The following is a 20,929-nucleotide window of genomic DNA, read 5'->3' on the forward strand; positions in this document are numbered from 1 at the left end:
TTGAATCACTAGTTTCTTTAAGTTTATTTTTGTACTTTATAAAAATTAATATTATGCATGTGACAGACTGACAGCGAACCCGGAGGAGCCTGTAATTGATTTTTTTTTTATAAGAGAAAAAGAGATGGGTGTGGTTAGAAGGTTAGAATACTGGGGTGTTTCCTATGACGACATGCGATGGCCAGTGCAGCCCAGCCCATCCAAAGTCTTGGCCCGCACATAATGAATTGCAAATTGCAAGACATGCTGTAAAATAAAGCGAAATAAAAAAAATGTGGAAATTTATATGAGCTACGTTTTTCAAACTAAAGACTCGTGGTAAGGGCGTTAATACCCCAACATAATACGAGATGAGTTATTTGTATTTTGCAACATTAGTTTTGTAAAAATATTATGCGTAATATTAGTGATGTAAATATTTGTATAAATCAGTGACGTGTCATGTCATCTCTATATTTTTACTAACAAATTACAATGCGACATTTGTAAAGTTTTGATGTAAGTTCGTGTCTCCACCGAAGCGACTTAAATATGATATTCATACAACTCGTGATGTCCTGATGACGTATTAAATAAGTAATTATTTAACACATAACGTATTATGATGGATATGTATTGTAACAACAGTGGTGCTTTCATTAATTTGTAATCATAATAGAATAGAAATCGAAATTAATTAAAATCAAAATCAAATATTGATGTGTTTATTTTATCTTGGAATCGAGAATGAATTGTTATAATTATTAAAATGTACTTAGTTAACTATTATTATTGTTGTTGTTGTTATTCTTATCATGTGTTATAATAATTATAATTATTATTATGAAAAAAACTTATAACAACAAAAATATTTATAAAATAACAACAAAGATGACGACAATAATAATAATAAATACAACAACAACAATCATCATCATCATGAGCATCATTATTGTTAAACAACAGTCAGCGACAACCGAGACGAGTAATAACAATGATAATCAACAAGTAATAGTGCCAACAAGATCGGTCTATGCAGTACTCGATCTGATTCTTGTATTTTCTTTTTAAGTTTTCAAATATAAAGGAATGACAAAACAAAAATTATAAAGTTTGAATGGGATAATTTTGTGAGTCTAAAAAATAGAGTTGTGATTTTCAACCCCTCATAAAATTCAGAACTCTACTAATCATTTCTAAAATTAATGTATCCCTTACTAATTTAATTTTCAATCCCCTCTTTATTTTAAAATTAAATAAATTATTTACTCACATTCTCATCTCATTCCCTAAAAAGTAAATACATCAAAGGATTATTGTAAGTCAAATTCCACACTTCAAACTATTACTTATTTACTTGAAAAAGAGGTCCACCTCCGAAAATAGCCCGAAACCAGAAGACAAAACAAAAGGAGAATTTCCTACGACCACGATAAGAAAATACAACTGCAAAGTACCGAATCAAAACTGCTAGTAAAGTTACTCATTTGGACTCAAAACGCAACCCGTTCACTTTCTCTCGCTATCGCAAATTCGGTAGCATAGGTTTTTTTCCTCTGCAAATCGGACGCACATTACATACGCTCGCTCTAATTGAACCGTACTCCTTTGCAAATTTCCCAAATTAAATCTCTTTAGGTTTCCCCACCTCTCAAAACAAAATAATAATAATAACAAAAATAGAACAAAAAAAAAACCCCAAAAGGCCAAATCTATCCAAATGAAATTAAAATCTCTGCCTAGACTATCGTAAAACCTAGGGTTTTTAATTTATATTTTTCTACAAAAATATTGTTTGATATTTTACTGAATCGGATACGTTCTGTTGTCGAGATTCAAGTTGTGTTGTACCTGATTGCGATTGTAGCCCCTGATCGGTCGATCTGGTCATGGATTCTCGAGATTCAACGCAATCGACGGCCGCTGGTAATACCTCCGGTGAAGACGACAGTGGCGTTCTCTCCGTCACTGCCACTCTTGCTAAGGAAGCCGCTCTCTACTTTCAGTCCCGTAAGTTCGACGAGTGCCTCGATTTGCTCAAACAGCTCCTGGATAAGAAGCCCGATGATCCTAAGGTAATTTCAATATTTGTCTGTGAAATAACTTTCGGTGTTTGTTCCTTTGTACACGCTTAATGATGATTCGATCTTTTTTTTTTTTTGTGCCCCTTTTCGTTTTTAGTTGGAAATGAATACGGCTCTGATTTGTATGAATTGTGACGTATAAAGTTGTGTGTGCTACTGTTAGTTTCATTGTAATCATTATAAGAATTTTAGTTTAAACAATGTGGATGGTTTGTGCTCTATTGCATGCTAATCATACTATACTAGTATTTTCAATTCTGGAACTAGACTATCCAATCCATTTTGAGCTGTTTGAAACCTTGAAATGTGAGTGAATTTGGTGAATGATAGAGAATGACTAAGAGTAAGCAGTAGAAAAAAAATGTTTATGCAAGCTAACTACTTTTATCAGAGTAGTATTAATTGCTGGTGTACCAAGTAATTTTACTGAGAAAATACAAAATCACTAGAAGCTGGACTGTCTGCTTAAGTTCAACAATAGTATGGACTAGGTCTAGGGATTTGTTTGTGGACTGTGACTGGGATTGGAGGGATCTTATGCTTACTGTTGTGGCTTACTCTATGCTGCTGCACTAAATTATTCATTCCTTTGGAAGTGTTCATGTCCTGTATTCAGGTTATTGAAATTTGATTTTATTATATGTGTAGATGAGAATTTATGCATTATCTCCAAAAATAATAATGAATAAGTATGATTCTTTTACCTAAGCAGTTAAGGCCATATTCTATGACCTTTGCTGTCTTTGTAGTTAGTTCCACAGCACAATAGCAATAGCTTTTAATTGTCCTGATTTTGCAACATTTCAACGTAAGTGCAGTGTTGCGTGTCCCTTTTTATTTTGGTGGATGGTCTTTAAGTTCTTGGATTGTTGATTTTTGTTCAGATTCTTCATAACATTGCAATTGCCGAATACTTTCGGGACGGTTGTACAGATCCAAAGAAGCTGCTTGAAGCTCTTAATAATGTGAAGGTATGATAATATCTCTTTTATATGGAGGTTCACAAGGACATCCTTTTTCTTGGCCATCCACAACCCCATCTTGTAATCATATTTTTGAATAGTATGATAGAAGTTGAGATCCAGAGGCAGTAGTCTGTCAATCTTGGTACATAGATAGTTGTAATGGAGTGAATTTTTTTTATTGAGGACATCTCTTTTGGAATTTGTCTATAGTAAGAGGCCATCGATTTTCTGTAGTACGCATTTTTTGTTTTTAGATTTGTTTGTGGAAATATAGACATATATCCTTCTTAAACAGTTGAGCTAATGGGGAGGTAGATCTTCCACCCAAAAGGAGCAATATTCATACTGGACGGTTTTGTGGAACAAATATATTCACTCGTTTACTAATTAATCTATCTAACTGTATCTTGCTTCTTTACCTTTCATCTACTGTTTGAAAAGTATTCCCAGTCATTTTTCAGATCTTTTTTCAGAGTGCAAGCGCGAATATAATTGCTGTTAAAAAAACATGTTTGACCTTCATTGCAGCCTGATTAGATGGTCTTGATTTGGATTATTCTTTATGGAGGTTGTGTGGAATGATTTCCAAGAGATTTCTCTTGCCCTGCATGGTCGGAACTTGAAATTTTATAGGTTCAGTTTTGTGCTCCTCTATGATAGGCTGCTTTATTTTATTAATAATTATTTTTCGTCCTTTCTTTCTGAATTTCTCTAATTTAACTAGAAAAAGGATAGGTCATAAGAGAATCATCATCATCATCATTATTATTTATGTTATGAAAGAGTAGGTTGTTTTATACTAAGATTTTCAGCACATTATGTAATGTATTCATCTTGTTATACTAATATTTTCAGCAAATAATTATTCATTTTGTTTTGATTCTGAATGATTTCTCATCCATTTCTTCTTTGGTGCTGCTGTAGAACAAAAGTGAAGAACTTGCACGTGCAACTGGGGAACAGACGGAGGGTGGTGGCAATATTGGAAATAAAGTCGGTTTGGGGTCTAAAGGAAGTGGTGTTGTGGGAAATCAAGTTTCTGCTGCTAATAGTGGGAGTTTAGTATACATGGATGAGTTTGACGTGTCTGTCGCAAAACTGAACATTGTATGCTTCCTTGATCTTCAAGTAGCTTATTGAATTGCTATAATTAGTTTTGAGTGTTCAACCAAAGGAATTTAACTTTTATGCTATTTGTTTCTGAAATGACTTCTTGTTTCAATTTTTTATAGGCGGTTATCTGGTTTCATCTTCATGAATATGCAAAGGCATTATCAGTTTTAGAGCCTTTGTACCAAAATATAGAACCAATAGATGAGGTACAACTAGTTTTTGCCTGACTTTTGTTTAGGTTGTTGTAATGATGTGCTAACTGCTTTTCTAACTTTTAAGCAGACAACGGCGCTTCAAATTTGTCTCTTGTTGCTTGATGTTGCGCTAGCTTGCCATGATGCTTTCAGATCTGCTGTAAGTGATTATGATTACATCGTGGTTTTTGCAATTTTTCAAACTTCACTGTTTTCCTGCATGTTTCCAGCAGGCTGATTCTGTGTTAAGCAGTAATGAAACTTCATCTGATAGAAGATCTGTGGTTCAGTTTTCCTACCACTAAGTTTTACTTTGTTAAAAAAATGTTGTGATGCATGGAGGAATCATGCTACGTGTTAGTTGAAAGCCTTTTTATAGGAAATATTTTTAGAGGCTGCATAACTAGTGATAACTTCCCCCCTTTCTCTCAATTCATCTTTTCCAGTTTCTTGTCAGAAAAGACTGGTGAATGTTGCCCTAGAGTTTTCTTCTATGGTCTTTAATTGCTTGGTGAACTGTGTGAACAACTTACTTTTGGAAGAGAAACGTCAATACAATCATTTTCAGAGTAGACGGTGTTTTATTTAAAGTTGAATTCTTTGTGATTAGAATATGTTACGCATTAATCACTGGAATCGTAAATTTGATTGTAATCCAAATTTAATTCTTATGATGAAGTGCATGCAATCTGTATTCTGTATCGTAATTCACTTGGTTCAATCTCATCATTTTGTGCTGCCGATTACAAACAATGTTGCTGAACCATTCCATTAGAATCAGAATTGCATTCTATTTGTGTACACACGACTCTTTTTTTTGCCCCAGCACTATGCTTTATTAAATAGCTTTTGCATTTCATGGGTTTTACTACTTGTGCTTTGAAAATTATTTACCTTATAATTTGTCTTGTGAGGTTATCTTTGTTTTCTTTCTATCCTTGTTTCAGTAATGATAACCAACTCTTCAACCCCTCTCTCGTTCCCTCCATGTCTGTGCGTAACTGTGTGTACAGTGTTGGGAAATTAATGTTGTGAGCTGTGTTTTTGGAGTGGAGGAAGGCATTTTATTTTCCAAATTTTCTTGCCACATAGCTAGATATGCATTTCATCCATATGGGGAAGCTTGCCTAACCTTTTTAATTAAAACTTTTTTCAAGTGTAATACTTCTAATGTTCTTGGCCTGGCAAGCCTTGTGTAGAAGACGATTGATACTTTTATGAAATTGTTTCAACTTTTGGTAAAAGTTTTGTATCAGGATTGCTGCTTGTTTTGATGATTGTTGTGCATTTTGTTGTGAACCTTCTTGTGTGTGATTTTAATAAAGTTGATTTACTTTGTAACTATTTTGCTGACATTTTGTCTTGGATATGAGGTCTTCTTTACTGTTTTTGCAACTGATAAATTGTATCATATTAAGTATTCTCCATTGTGATTCTTGATGTACAGGATGTGTTAATATATTTGGAAAAAGCTTTCGGTGTTGGTTGTGTGAATCAAGTTGATAGTGGTAGCATGGGACAACAATCGACTAATCTACTTGCAAAATATTCCTCTGTGCCAAGCAATTCATCAACTGCAGATGCTTCTAATTCCGATTTGGCTGCTACAGTAAATGCCTCGGAAAATGCTTTGTCAAGAACTCTATCAGAGGAAACGCTTGAAGATGATACAGTGTTAGCATTATCAAGCCTGGAGATCAGTGGTCAGAATTTAACAAGGCCAGTCGGTCTTTCTTCAAATGAACTTTCGAGGACCCTTGTTGATAGGTCCATCTCTACTGTTGATCTTAAACTGAAGTTGCAACTTTACAAGGTTCGATTTCTTCTCCTCACTAGGAACCTAAAGCATGCAAAGCGTGAAGTCAAGCTTGCAATGAACATTGCACGTGGGAAAGATTCATCCTTGGCTCTCTTCTTGAAGTCCCAGCTTGAGTATGCCCGTAGGAACCACCGTAAAGCCATTAAGTTGTTGTTGGCGTTAAGTAACCGGACAGAGATGGGGATTTCAAGCATGTTCAACAACAATCTTGGCTGCATTTATTATCAACTTGCAAAATATCATACATCATCAGTATTCTTATCCAAGGCACTAAGTAATTCTGCATCTCTTCGGAAGGACAAACCTCTGAAACTGCTAACTTTCTCCCAGGATAAATCTCTCCTCATAACATATAATTGTGGACTGCAGTATCTGGCTTGTGGGAAACCAGTACTAGCGGCTCGCTGTTTCCAGAAGTCAAGTTTAGTTTTCTATAAACAGCCTCTATTGTGGCTCCGACTTGCTGAATGCTGCCTAATGGCTTTGGAAAAGGGACTTGTTGCACCAGGTAGGTCTTTATCTGATGGATCAGAAGTTAAGGTTCATGTTATTGGCAAAGGGAAGTGGAGATATCTTGTAATGGAGGACGGGTTTCGAAAAAATGGACATGTGGATTCTCCGGAAAAGGATGATTCATCTCTGGGCAGTGATGGACAGCCTAAGCTCTCGATGCCCCTTGCCCGGCAATGTCTCCTTAATGCCTTGCACTTGTTGAACTATCCCGACTTAAATTATTCGAAGTTTGGTTTGCCCTCGAATTCATCTGTGGAGGAAAGTGAGTCAAGCGAAGGGGCATCTTCCAAGAACTTGAACCACAAAAGCTTGTCCAGTCTTGATTCCAAAATATCAGTAGGCTTAGGTCAGGTTACTGCAAATGGTGATGCAAAAGATCAAAAAGGAGGAACTAGTCTGGAGGTCATACAGAACTCTCTTTCTTATTATGAAGATGTCTGTAGAAGAGAAAATCAGATGATTAAGCAAGCTCTCCTTGCCAATTTGGCATATGTAGAATTGGAAATGGAAAATCCCGTGAAGGCCCTTGCTGCCGCAAGGTCTCTCTTGGAACTCCCGGATTGTTCAAGAATTTACATTTTTCTGGGTCATATCTATGCAGCTGAGGCTCTGTGCTTGCTGAACAGGCCCAAAGAAGCAGCTGAGCATTTTTCGATGTATTTGAGTGGAGGAGATCATTTTGATTTGCCATTCAGTCGAGAGGACTGTGAGCAATGGCGAGTAGAGAAAATCATTGATTGTGAAGAACTAAATGGAGGGCCAGCGGCTGCTAAGAATCCTTCCCCTGAGGACTCACAAGATACCATGTTTCCCAAGCCAGAAGAAGCACGTGGAACACTTTATGTGAATATTGCTGCGATGTTTGCAATGCAAGGTGAATTTGAACGAGCCCATCATTTCGTGACACAAGCATTATCCATATTACCCAGAAGCACAGAAGCCACTCTGACAGCAATTTATGTGGATCTTATGCTTGGCAAGTCACAAGAAGCTCTTGCCAAGTTGAAACACTGTAATCACGTTAGATTCCTCCCCAGTGGTTTACAATTGAGTAAGTCTTGCTGATGATGTTGTAATCCGGTGGCTTTTTATTCTCTGTGTCTGGTCCTCCCCTTGGAGCTAGTTAGCAGGTAGATCAGCAATCCTTCTAGAGGATTTGTAACATATATATAGTTCAATTCAGAGAATAATTTTTTTTTAACTGTTAATTTTCTTCCGGTTGTTCATTTTTAGGGTCCATTGATATGTGGTGAGGCAGAGTGTTTTGGTTATAGCGGATGCCCACCTTTTACATTTGAGATTTAGTTCTGATTCAGATTTTTGTCTTTTAGTGGCTGATCCATTTGGTATTAAAGAAGTAGAGAAAATACCATGTGCACTTCTTTAGATTGAAACAACAAAGAGAGGAAAATTCTTTTCTGAATTTGGATTCCCAGATATGTTATGGTTATAAGAATTGTTAGAATTGAGTCGGTTTCTGTTGGAGGCTCGCGAATTGCTGTATTTTATGATGTGGATACATGCTCTTTAATTAATTAGGAGATGCTAGAATGCTTACCTGGGAAAGTAATGATATACTGGGCTCGCGGTGGGAAGTGGGAACAAGTTCTCTTGTTGCAAGCACATAGATACGGATCAGATTCATCTGATGTACCGTAAGTTTTTTTCTCACAGAACTGAGAAATATGATGCAAAGCCTGATGTACGCTTGCATTAAATCGAGTTACATGTCCGCCACCCACTAGATTCATTTGACTGTGAATAGTTTTGCTTGGGCGGCAAGGGAACTCTTGATCGTCGAGATAACAGGTAGTACGTGGAAAACAAAATCAATAATGGAGGTCAGGCAAGTTGTGTTGAGTCATCTCAAGTTTTGGCTCCATTTCCCTTAACCTGACGATTTCAATTCTCTTTTCACATGCTTTGAAATATTAGTTCAAACTTCACAGGATGAGCATGATGGTTCCGCGTTCCGCTTATAGTAGTGGGTCCCTTCGAAGCCCATAAACAACAAACAAAATGTTGCTACTTTAATAGTAATAATAGTATCACACAAGACAGGAGTGTGTCTATCTCCAAGTGGTTTAAATGATAAGATCTCATCTCAAAAAAATTAGAAAGAAGAGGTTTAAGAATCAAACTTCATTTTATTCATTCTAACATTGGGATGGCGTTGGCTGGGCTCTATCTTTGGCTTCTGTTGAATTTTCCAGGAGGTGGTATCCGCTCCTGTCTGATGAAATCTTATATCGAATGTATAAATTAAAATGCAAAACATACTAATGAGTCAATAATACTTCATCGCTGTTCTAACAAAGTTGGGCGTTCGGGACTGCTGCCACGCCGCAGCGCATTCAAGCAGACACTAAGCCGACATATTTTCTATCTTTATTTCATGCTTCACAATTCATTTCCTAACCTTTATCTATGAAGTATGAGATATTCTCCATTTTCATTCGTTGTGTAAAATGAACTCTACATTAAATAAAGTAATTTTAACGAAATCAGTACACCACAAAAAACAAAAAGAGAGAGAGACCAAAAAACCTCAAAGATTGGGAGTATAATTCTTTCATAATTAACTAATCATTTGAGGTACAATTTTTAAAAAGATAGTATCACTGAAAAGAAAGGTTGCGAATTCATTCCACATGCATTTTCTTTTTATTCTTTTTCCCAATAATTTCTTCTTATTAACAAATTATGATGACTCATCTTTCCAAGTTTTATCAATTGATTGGTTCCTTTTTCCATATTAATCTTCACCTGTAAAATCATTTTTAAAAGCTCCCTTACGGTTACACATATATCCCAGTCCCACAACAATCGACTAACTTAAACCACGAAACAATTATATTCCTCACATTTATTGGGGTCTCTTTTCTTTCACTAAACTAGTTACCAAACACCTAAACAAAATTATTTACAATAGACATTTCATAAATTTTATAAGAGAATTTAAAAACACCAAGGCATCTGTTGATGTCGAACAAGAGCGGGGAACCCATCAAGCGCACAGACACCACACGTTACACTGGGAGAAAAGACAAACTAAGTTCATGTGACTTAGTTTTATACTTTTATGGTGGCCCCTTACAACTTCAACCCTACATGGGCAATAATTTTACATACTCTTCCTTTTTGAGTTTTATCAAAATATTGCATAGCTTATCATTATTCAAAATTACTGCACAATTCCTATCCTCTTGTGTTAAGTTTGAGTGTTTCTTCATTGGTACAATTTTATAGAACAATGGTATAGAAAGATTTGGGTTTGAACTTCTATTCACATAGGTGGAGAGAAAATTTAGTTTCTATTCATCCAAATACTTGATTTACTTATTTTACCACTAAAAGCTTGCTAATTCATATAAAAGATGGCCCAAATTGTGTTTATATCTTTGACTGATTCATTTTCCATTAAATTTGTAAACTCACATGTCTAGTACTAGTAACACTCACCTAAAATAGTACATTAAGGTTTAATTTCAAGACAGTTTTGGTATGACGTCCTAACAAGGTGAGCTCTTTGTCTCTCTCTTCAATTTTTTTATAAGAGCTATTACCTTATATATAGATAAGTAATTTGTTAACCTCCTTTACAATTCTATCTCTAAAGGGGTATATTTTTTCGATTTTAGTTTCCACTTTCTACCCATAGATTTCTTTAAGTGTTCTTTGAATGGCAATTGAAAGAATTAAAGATGCTTTCATAGTCCCTATACTTCACTTTAATTATTTGTACAACACTTTTTAGCTAGCTAGACTTGTGAAAGTTAGCATATATAGAACACTCGAAATCCACAACCAGCATGTCTCCGTACCTCTATATTTCTTGTTATAATAGCTTTAAAACAATTTTAAAATGGAGCTTGGGACTTTTAAATTATCATAGTTGATGTAAAATGGAATCACTGGCTCTTCATTAGTTATAATTAGATAGATAGTTGATTAACATTATTAATTACTGGTATTATTATTCACCAAACGCTTTACGTATTATGCACTACCTATGGAACACTTGCTGAGTCAAGAACCTCGCGCTGTTTTTCGGTTCTATAATTAAATCAGGGTTTGCTTCACTTTTCTCTTTTAATGCTATTTAATTATCTCCATTAAATCATGTAATAACAGATGGCAGTTTCAAGCAGACCAATTCCCATTCTTCAAAGATCTTCTTCAAACTTCCATCTATATATATATTTATTTGGAGAATTAAAAAACTGATTACATCAATGAATGATTGAATGAAAAGAAAATATTATCTGTGCATGCAACAAATCAAAGACACTGGAATGAAAATGAAAGAGATTGAAAATGAGGTAGGAAAATCAAATAATTGCTGCCTTGTCAAGGACATTGAAAACACACATACAATGCGACAAATCATATAAAAACAAATGGGTGTACAATTAAATGTGACCAAACATTACAATCCCAACAATGAGAGAAACACAGAGAGAGTGGGGGAGAGAGAAAAAGAAACAAACAAATAAGTCTCGACATCCTTTCATGTCGATTTCTTCCTTCAGTATCCATCATCAATCTACCAACCTGCATCCGCACATCATCACATCTAATCAATCAATAGCATTTATGATTGATGTATGTATGTATGTATGTATGTATGTACGTACGTACGTATGTATGTATGTATGGGTGTGTGTGTGTAAGTACGTAAGTACTACAATTTACGATATGTCGGAGGCTCGGTTTATTTAAACTTTCTGGCAACTGTGCTGTCAATAGTAAGCTTACTTGTTAAAGTGTTTTGATAAAATTGCAGGTTGATTTTAACAGCAGAACTGATAATTTTCTATAACTATATATCAAGTAGGCATTCATAAATTAACACCTAATACTTTCATTCTACAGTAGATAAAGCACCGAATATCAAACAAACATAAGAAAAATACAAAAATACAGAAATTTGTACATGAAACTACGGAGTAACAATAAAAGAAGAAAGAGCAAAAATTAATGCTCATAAGAGAAGAAGGTAAGCTCATGCAAAAATCAATTTTCTGTTAGAAGAGAATACACCATGAAGAATAAATATAAGATAGGACGTTAAGAGAGAGTAGAAAGTTTTATAAATACTTAACTTAGATCTAAAGAGTGCAAGTGAAACCAGCGGGTGGTGTCTTTCCGCAAGTGACAAGAAGCTGAAGAGCAAGTGGAAGATAGATGTTAAGATTAAGCAGCTTGAGCTTGAGAGTAGTGCACAAGCAGACAGCAGCTTCTAACTCAACAAGTCCTTGTAGAACTGGGCAGCATTGGTTAACAACTGGGTCACCAAGACCAATGTGAACCAACCCACCAAGAAGGTCCACACAAGCACCCAATTTGAGGGTGTCAATGGGGCATGTGGCAGCCGCTGGTGGAGGTGGTGTGTATGAACATGGGCATGGCTTCCTAGCACTTGGTGGATTAGGGAGAACTGGAGGCAGTGCAACTGGTGGGAGAGTGGGGAGGTCGACTGGTGGCTTGATCGGCGGGACGGTCACCGGAGGGAGAGTGACTGGTGGCAAGGGAACTGGGGGTTTGACAATGGGAGGAAGACCGATGGGTCTAGGCTGCCTAGGTTTCCTGTGCTTCGGGTGCGGCTTGCCACACGTGCCACAGCCAAGAATGGGAGTGGCTGTGGAGATGAAAAGCATGCAAATGATGAGGAGAGCTGAGAGTTTGGAGGAGTCCATTTTTTTTTTTTTCTTTATTTTAAATCTCTCTTCTTTCTGTTGTAGTAAGTTGTAACAAAGAGAGGGTGATGAAGATTTTACAGGAAAAGCATAGGAGTTATATAGGGGGTAGCGTGCGAGCAAAATTTTTTATTTTTATTTTATTTTATTTTTTTGTAAGTCTAGAAAGCAAATCACGTGAAGATGAGCTAATGAGCACAGAAGGCAGCTGTCAGATTTGGATAGTTGGTATTACAAATGCATAATTTCGTGTTATTTTTTAGGAGTAGGGTTCGATATTTTAATTAAATTATTTGATATTTATCAAGTGAATGATGAGATAAAATAATTAATTTATCAAGTGAATGATGAGATAAAATAATTATTTAGAATTTTTGAAAATTATAAAGCATGAACGAGACATCGCATGTAACACAATTTAAGATAAAATTAAATTTAGGATAAAAGTTTGGAATGTAAATTGTTATATATTAGTGTTATTTATGATTCAATTAGCAATGGTGTTTCTTTGTTAATTATTGTTGTTTTGTTCGGCTGCTCTGTTTTGGCTTGCAAAACGTCATCGCGTTGTTACTCCAGTTAATGTTAATGTTATTTTTCGAGGGAGTCAAAAAATTATCTTCGATGAATGGTAGGAAACATCACTCAAGAAATTAATCAGAAAGTAGTTTTTTTTTTTTTGGTCCTCAAAAGTCAAAAGTAACATTAATCTAGCACTGACATACTCCCCCCCCCCCCCCCCCCCCCCCCCCCCAAAAAAAATCTAACATTCACAAAAATAACAATAAAGATGTTCAAAATATTTAAAAAAATAAGTGATCCGAAAACAAATTAATGTCTAATTAATTTGAAGAACTAAAGGAGAATTTATCATAGTTTTGTCTTTGACATTTACTTGGCAACAATTTTTAAGAATTTTGCTTTGGTTTTTGTCTTACGTACATATTCTTATGAAAGTTAATGCAAATTCTTCAGTGATAAATGTTGAAGAATAAAACAATATTGATAAATAAGGAGAGTAGCTCTGTCCCAGTAGCATGGGTACACAAATTGTTTGGCTTCACTTTGTAAAAAGTGAGCCAATTACCTTCGGAATTGGGATTAGTGAAATGGATTTACATTCACAAGAGGTATGTAAGCCTTATGATCGCGAAAAAATAAGAGATTACGGCTCTGTTTGGGATTGACGTTGATTAATATTTAGTAAATATTAATTATTATAATTTAAAAGTAAAATTAATTTAATTTTATATTTATTTTATAAAAAAATTATTATATTTTTATTAATTTTATTAAAATTTTTATTTAAAAATTACATTTACTACGTACTATTAATTGTGGATGTCAATCTCAAATTGTGGATGGTAAGAATCCCATAATAAGAAGAAAATTGGATTATTCTAACGCTAAACAATAAAAAGCGGGGGAAAAGGAAAAAAAAAAAAAAATCTAGAAGCGTTACTCTATATATCATATTCATAGGGCAAAGGGGTTTTGGTACCCCTTTTTTGTCTTTTTTAAGGTCTATTATAATGGAGTCCTATAATTTGTTATAAAAATAAAAAAGCTAAATTTTTTTAAATTTTTACATATTAGTCCCACACCTTCAAATTTTCAGTTGCATTAATGCTTCTGGAAGTCACGATTTTGAGGACAAAAACTCAATTAAATTTATTCTTTTTATTTTAGGACAAAAACTCAGCCAAAAATACAAAACTCATTGCTCAAACAAACAAAAATGATTTTACAAATTCATAAACTAACACTTTATTATTATTAGTAAATTAAAATATTTTTACTACATAATTAAATAATTTAGTATGTTAATTAAACATTATGTTATAAAAATAATAATAAAACATTACCTACTAGAATCTCAAATTAAATTTATTTTCGTATTTTGTGTATTCCAGACATATAAAATCTCTTGTTTGAAAAAAAAAATATGTGGGGCTTGAACCCTGCTCACATGGGTGAAAGAAAATTGGTTGCCGTGTTAAATTTTAAAAAAAATCACATTTATATTTATCATCAATTATGGTTAGTAAATAATTTACATAGTTTAATGATGAATTTACATAGTTTAATTATGTAATAAATTAGTTAATATATTAATTAATAAGTAAATTTATTAATTTAAATAGATATTAATAAATGTAAGAATAAGTCATTTAATAAATTTATTAATTTAAATAGATATTAATAAATGTAAGAATAAGTCATTTAATTGAAAACCAAGTTCAATAGAGTAAAAAAAAATTAAAATATTGTGGACTTATATGTCATGATTATAAAACTTTTGATTTTTCTTATTTTACATGAACAACAAGGGCCTTTAATGCTAGTGGCCCAATAATCATCCAACGGTGGATTTAAAAAAGACAAAAGAAGGGTTGTGGCTCAGTTGGCGGCGCAGGCTGGGTAAGTGGGAAGAGCTCTCGGGTTCGATCCTCACTAAACACACCATTTGGGAGGGGTAAAGAGCCTTAACTGTGACTACACCCCGAATCCGAATTAGTCGGGGCCCAATGCGGTTGCCGGAAATCGGATGGTTTAAACCAAAAAAAAAGACAAAAGAAGGGGTACCAAACCCCATAGGTATAGTAGCTGGACCCATATGCATATATGTTTAAATCAGAAAATATTTTCATAATTAAAAATAAGTATCGGACGCGGTTTTGTTTGATCCACTAATCCATTCTTTTGCGGAAAAGATCCCGCAGTCAAGCCACTAAATTACGCTCACAATTTCGATAGTGGAAGTCAATGGACCAATTTGCTGCTGCATAAACGTCAGCCCTAAATTCACGAAAAGAAAATCTAATAAAATAGACCCACTTATGCCTTGCGACTTTTTCTTTTTTTCTTTGGGTGAAAATAAACAAAATCTTATCATCAATAAATATATTATAATATGAGGTTTTGGTAACTCTAGAAAGATTAGACTAACTTAAAAATTTACTTCCCATTAATTAAACAACACCAATTCCATATTTTGTGGGGGAAAAAAAAAAAAAACTCCACGAAAGTTCAATCGAGCTAGTGAGCTTATACCATCCCACCGTTGATACAATTGGGTCCTTAATTAGATTAAATTGCAAAGAGGGTCCTACCCTTTATCGTTTTTTTCTTTATGTGTGTGTGTGTGTGGGTGGGTGTGTGTGTGTGTGTATATATATATATATATATATATAAATAGCTTAATCATTTTAAACTTTAGGGCCCCCTCGAAGGGAGATTCATCAACTAGAGTGGGTTACAGTGAAGGTACTTCTGGTCTTTTCTCACGTGTCGATGATCTGGATTTCATACATTATATCTTCCCTAAGTATATACGGATTTCATTTTATGTTTATCTAAAGTTTCAATCTTTTCGTGAACAACTATGGGATCCACTTAAAAGTTGAGCAATTCTTTTCAAAGAAAATAGTATAAAGTTGAAAGGACTACCCACAATTTCTTCTTGATCTGAATTTTTCACGTTGATAATTAGTAGGTAATCCCTATCTTATATGCATGTAAGATACATCCCCCTCACATGAACAGTATATGTGTGGGGCTCACGCATTGTTCATGTGAGAGGGATGTATCTTACATGCATATAAGATAGAGGGATCCTAATTAGTATTATGGCCCAATGTCAACCCAAAGTGAGCATTAATTTAAAGTCAAGAATATTAAAAGTGGGAAGGTAAGAAGAAAGAAATCGAGGCAAACTCAATGATTATATATACTGTTGATTAGAAATGAAGTGCTTTATTTTTTTATTAATTATTATTATTTTTTGTCGATGATTATATACAAGAGAGACTATTTTATTAAGGGATATTATCATTCATATACCCTATAGATGCCATGTTATCAAAAATACTACAACACTTTAAGGGTATATCAATCGTCCACCCTAAATTGACAAAAGTTATCTGCCAACCACCAAACCGTTAGCTGCCGTTTGAAAGTTAACGGAATTATAGTGAATTGACGATTTTACCCTTGAAAATTATCACTCGTATACCCTTAAATTCTTTTATTATCACTTGTATACCCTTAAATTATCACTTGTATCATATGAAAAGACCAAATTACCCCTATGGTGTCATCCTATTTAAACGGCAAGTAACAGTTTGGTGGACGACAAATACATTTTGTCAACTTAGGGTGGACGATTGATATACCCTCAAAGTGTTGTAGTATTTTTGATAACAGAGCATCTATAGGGTATACGAATGATAATTTTCCTTTCATTAACAAATATGTCTTCTTTCTTTAATTAATATTTCCAAGATAATTTATTTCTTTAGTAGTATTCTTATTTAAATAATAAATAATTTTTTTCTTTGGAATTGGCTTATTCAAGGAGAATACAGTCAATATAAGAAAAAAATTAATTCTCCTACAAGAATTAATCACTACATATACGTTGAGTTCATTTATTTACGTAACATACCATAGGTCTATTAAGAAATTATATGTTATTGGTGTTTGGTATGAGAAAAATACTCACATAGTAGATTTTTTTAATATATGAGTTTTTCACATAAATTCTTGTGTTGTGCAATTGTTTTATTTTTTTAATTTATTATTTATTTGCTTATAACATCTTGGGTGATTTTAAAAATTTCCTAACAATTTTATTATGTTTACACTATATATACCATAACTGAAGTGCAATTGCTTTTATTCTCCATTTATTTTCTGTTTATTATTTATTTATTTGTAAGATCTTAGCTGGGATTAAAAATTTCCTTACAATTTTATCATGTTTGCAATATATGTATCATAAGTGAAGTCCAAAAACTGGGGTTGCTATTGTTTTCAATTACTTTGGACACGGTTTTAGAATTTAGAATCAAGAATTATGCCCATAATGAGAATTTTTTTTTTCCCCTTTTTGGGGATAAAGATAAACAATCCATATGAAGAGGAGAAGCGAATGATAGGAGCAAGAAGGAACAGTACAGCGAGGCAGTCATGTGAATTGATTGGTGGATTTTATCTTTTGTAGGCAACGAGTGAGGCTGGAATTTTTGTAATCTTGTTCATCCGTGATCCTGCTTTCCCCTTCATGATGTGATTTGTCGGCCTTTCTCTCTTTCTCTTCCTCTATAACCGACCTTCTATCTCCCCTCTCTCGATCAACTGCACCTCCTTTATCAAATAATGTACATAATTTTAGACTGTGACAACACACAAAAATGTTACAAAATGAGCCTTCAATTAGCTACATAAATATTACTATAGTTCAGTCATCCATGATTGCTAATATCTCTGTTGAGTTAATTAGTTTGCTAATATCCATGATTATTTTAGTTCAGTCATCCATGATTATTTTAGCAAAACGATGTGAAAAATAATTAGCTGTTTTCCAAACCAAACTAAGTATTTAGTAAATGCACTGGTCGCTAATAGTAGTTATTATAATCTTAGAGGTAAATTTTGTGAAGAAAAAGTTATTATTGTAAAATAAATATTGACAGTGTATGTTAAATAATATTTTTAAATAAATATAACAAAGAGATTATATAAGTTTTTGATCATATATAAGTATCAGATAAAATTAATTTAATTTTTAAACTACAACAATTAATTTTTACTAAATATTTTAATTAACGCGATATCTTGTAAGCTACGTATACGCCAACACAAAAAGAAATAAGAAATGGGGCCGTAGTGAACATGAGAAAAAGATGAATTCAGAAGAGAATGAGCCAATAAAACTCATCAGTCTACCTCTACTCTGGAAGTCGCATTATCTGTATAAGCAGACAGGGCGCTTATTAATTGGCTTTTTGTCGTGTGCAGTGTCTGCTTAGTGTTTCATTTTATATACCAGAGGATCAAATGGCTGAGGTTTGCTCAACAGAACTAATGGCCAGGAGCAAAACTCTCTCTGGTACGATATCTCATGTGGGTTACGATCCGGTGGTCGTGGCTTGTTCAAGATCTTGTTATTAGATAAAAGTACACCCATACCAAGATACCATGTTCAACTCTTTTTTTTCCTTTTAATAAAGAATTTGTGTAGTGCAATAATAACATATGGGCACATGGAGATATCATTTTCTTAATTATTTTTAAGTCTATCATCATCCGGATTCATGCACGCAGGCCAAATTGTAAGAAGTGATAAGATGAAGCAGGCACGAGGCAGGTCCTTGCCTCTCCGATATTGTGCGGTTTGTCATTAGAGATCTAGTCATTTTTCAGACCAGCCAAATATGGATCCGATGCTTATACAGAAGAATATTTGGTCATTGTGTTACACTGAAAGGCATATGGGAATGGTTTTAACTCAAGCTTCGTTCGTGATTCTAGACTCCCCCTGCCATGTCCCATCTATTTTCTATTCTCATTTGTAGAAAAAAATAATAATAATATTTTGTCATTGATAAATTATCCAAATTAATTATGTTACACATCCTTCTTTTTGTGGGATTATGATAGGGATGGCAATGAGAGCCCGTCCCACTAGAGCATGTTTTATAAATACTTGAGCTTCATCTACAAAGTCTGACTTTGATCCAAAAATTTGAGAAATATTTACAGTAAAAAAAAAAATTGTAAAAATATTTATTATTTTAATTGAAATACACTTTTTTATGTATACTTTATCCACCCGTAACATCTATTTATAGTTTTAAATCCTATAAGCCCAACTTTTAAAGCATAATCCCACAAAAAATAAAATTTTATAAATTATAAATTTATAAAATAAAATATAAAAAATGTACAATGTACAATTAAGACATTTTAACCCCTAAGCGCGTGGTTAGGTTGATTGCAGTGCAGCTGCAGCCTCTACCAAAACCTGAGTTTAATTTTTAGGGGTGATAAGAGGGTAAAAACTTATATTTGAGCTTGCTCACCCCCCTTACCTTAAAAAAAAAATCCAGACATTTTAATTTGGTCTGAAAAAAGTCCAACTCATATATTTTGAGATTATCATTGAAAATAATTTTTTTTTTTTGGAGGATTCTTGCCTCATTAATTAGAGACCCACACTTTGCTTTGAATAATAAAAAATTACAAATCATTACAATTATATACATAGGATATAGCTGGGAGTCGAAGCTTAACAAATTAAGGTGAAATATACTGGTGCTTATAAATAGCGAATCCATTCTCCCATAACCGAACAAACATATATTACCACTCGAGCATTGAATGACAAAAATGGATAATTAGGAAGGGAGGATAACATTACAAAGGCGACTCTTTATCTCTTAATATTGAAATATGAACCATCAAATCAAGTAAATAGAAGGGTTATTTTCTTTTCTTTTTTAAAATTATCATAGTACAATTTACTGAATAAAACTTCAGCGACTTAAGGTTATGTTTGAGGGTTAGGATTAAGTGTGGGATTAGATTAGTTTTAGGATTAAATATTCTATTGTATGTTTGGCAACTTTGCTTGGATTGAATTAGTAGTGACTAAATTTAAATTCAGTCCTTAATTCATGGGATTAACAATTCCAATTTATAAGCGGGTTTAGATGAGATTAGAATAAGAGAAAAAAAAATTATTCATTTACAAATTTCTTTCATATATAACACCATTTTTATATTTATTATTTAAAAATTAATTAATTAATTATTTTATTCATGATTTACTTGATATTTATTTTTTAGTTTGCTTTATAGTCTAATTAAATTGGTACTTTTACTCCAATAAAATTAACTATTTAATAATTTATTACAATAATTGATTGTATTAGATTTAATAATCACTATTGTAATATTAAAAATAATCATGAAAAGTAATAATACAAGTAATTAATTGATTATATATATATATATATTATTTGCTAATTTTTTGATAAAATAAAATATATCTAAAATATCTGATAAAAATAAATTAAACAATTAAATAGGTTTATTAATTTATTATAATTATGACTATCCAATAACTAATTTACTATACATTTAATGTTCTTATTAAATACCTTTAAATTAATTTTAATTATTACTCTTAAATATTCATAAATACTTTTTGTAATTAAATATAATTTAATATTGTCTAATCCGATATTATACTAAACATAATATAATATTGTATAATTTAACTTAATCCAATCTAAACTAATTTAGTCCAATCTAATATGCCAAAGCACAGCCTAAGAGTCTAATAATTCATTGAACGATTGCACAGATTTAGTCCATCAGAGCTCTATTTACTCGTCATAGATTGATTGATGGTATAAACTGGATTTGTCGAGTATGGTTGAAAAAATTCTCGGTTGTTTGTGGGTATTAATTGAACTCGAGCAAGCTTGCAATCGGGCTAAGAATTACATGACCAGCGATCCAGCCCACAAGTCAACAGACTTGAACGAAATCGAAGCCTCTCCTCAGATTTGCGGGCAGCCCAGAGGGTAGGCCTTTTGATACCCCTTAAAATTCCTCATGAAATCCCTTTTCAATTGAAATTATCAAAATAACCAAAGCTATATTAAATTATCAAAATCCCTTTGAATGAATTGTTCTTTCAATTTTTTTTTACACCAATCACATTTCATAAATTAGATTTATATTTTGAAATTTAATTGATTTTTTTTAGAAA

The 20,929-nt window shown here is 33.2% G+C and overlaps 2 protein-coding genes across 2 annotated transcripts; one reads left to right on the forward strand and one right to left on the reverse strand.

Annotated features, from left to right (window-relative positions):
• Nucleotides 1-1,497: 1,497 nt before the first annotated feature.
• On the forward strand, nucleotides 1,498-8,134 carry LOC18055823 (CCR4-NOT transcription complex subunit 10). Its single transcript, XM_006453021.2, has 6 exons — nucleotides 1,498-2,054; nucleotides 2,948-3,034; nucleotides 3,953-4,135; nucleotides 4,261-4,347; nucleotides 4,424-4,495; nucleotides 5,783-8,134. Exons 1-6 carry the CDS (start codon nucleotides 1,869-1,871, stop codon nucleotides 7,730-7,732), a joined length of 2,565 nt encoding a protein of 854 aa, XP_006453084.1. The 5' UTR covers nucleotides 1,498-1,868; the 3' UTR covers nucleotides 7,733-8,134.
• Nucleotides 8,135-10,990: 2,856 nt separating this feature from the next.
• LOC18055824 (36.4 kDa proline-rich protein) lies at nucleotides 10,991-12,448 on the reverse strand. The gene is made up of 2 exons (XM_024177510.1): nucleotides 11,772-12,448; nucleotides 10,991-11,221 (listed from the first exon to the last, which is right to left on the reverse strand). Exon 1 carries the CDS (start codon nucleotides 12,364-12,366, stop codon nucleotides 11,779-11,781), a length of 588 nt encoding a protein of 195 aa, XP_024033278.1. The 5' UTR covers nucleotides 12,367-12,448; the 3' UTR covers nucleotides 10,991-11,221; nucleotides 11,772-11,778.
• Between the last annotated feature and the right edge of the window lie 8,481 nt (nucleotides 12,449-20,929).

This window comes from Citrus clementina, unplaced genomic scaffold (assembly GCF_000493195.1).
Source record: "Citrus clementina cultivar Clemenules unplaced genomic scaffold, Citrus_clementina_v1.0 scaffold_1, whole genome shotgun sequence".
Lineage (NCBI taxonomy): Eukaryota > Viridiplantae > Streptophyta > Magnoliopsida > Sapindales > Rutaceae > Citrus > Citrus x clementina.

What these genes read in the sequence shown, in the direction of transcription:
- LOC18055824 (XM_024177510.1), bottom strand. Translation starts at nt 12,366, where the DNA reads ATGGACTCCTCCAAACTCTCAGCTCTCCTCATCATTTGCATGCTTTTC.
- LOC18055823 (XM_006453021.2), top strand. Translation starts at nt 1,869, where the DNA reads ATGGATTCTCGAGATTCAACGCAATCGACGGCCGCTGGTAATACCTCC. An exon ending in AAGCTCTTAATAATGTGAAG is followed by an intron (nt 3,035 to 3,952) that starts GTATGATAATAT and finishes GTGCTGCTGTAG; the next exon opens with AACAAAAGTGAAGAACTTGC. An exon ending in ATGATGCTTTCAGATCTGCT is followed by an intron (nt 4,496 to 5,782) that starts GTAAGTGATTAT and finishes CTTGATGTACAG; the next exon opens with GATGTGTTAATATATTTGGA.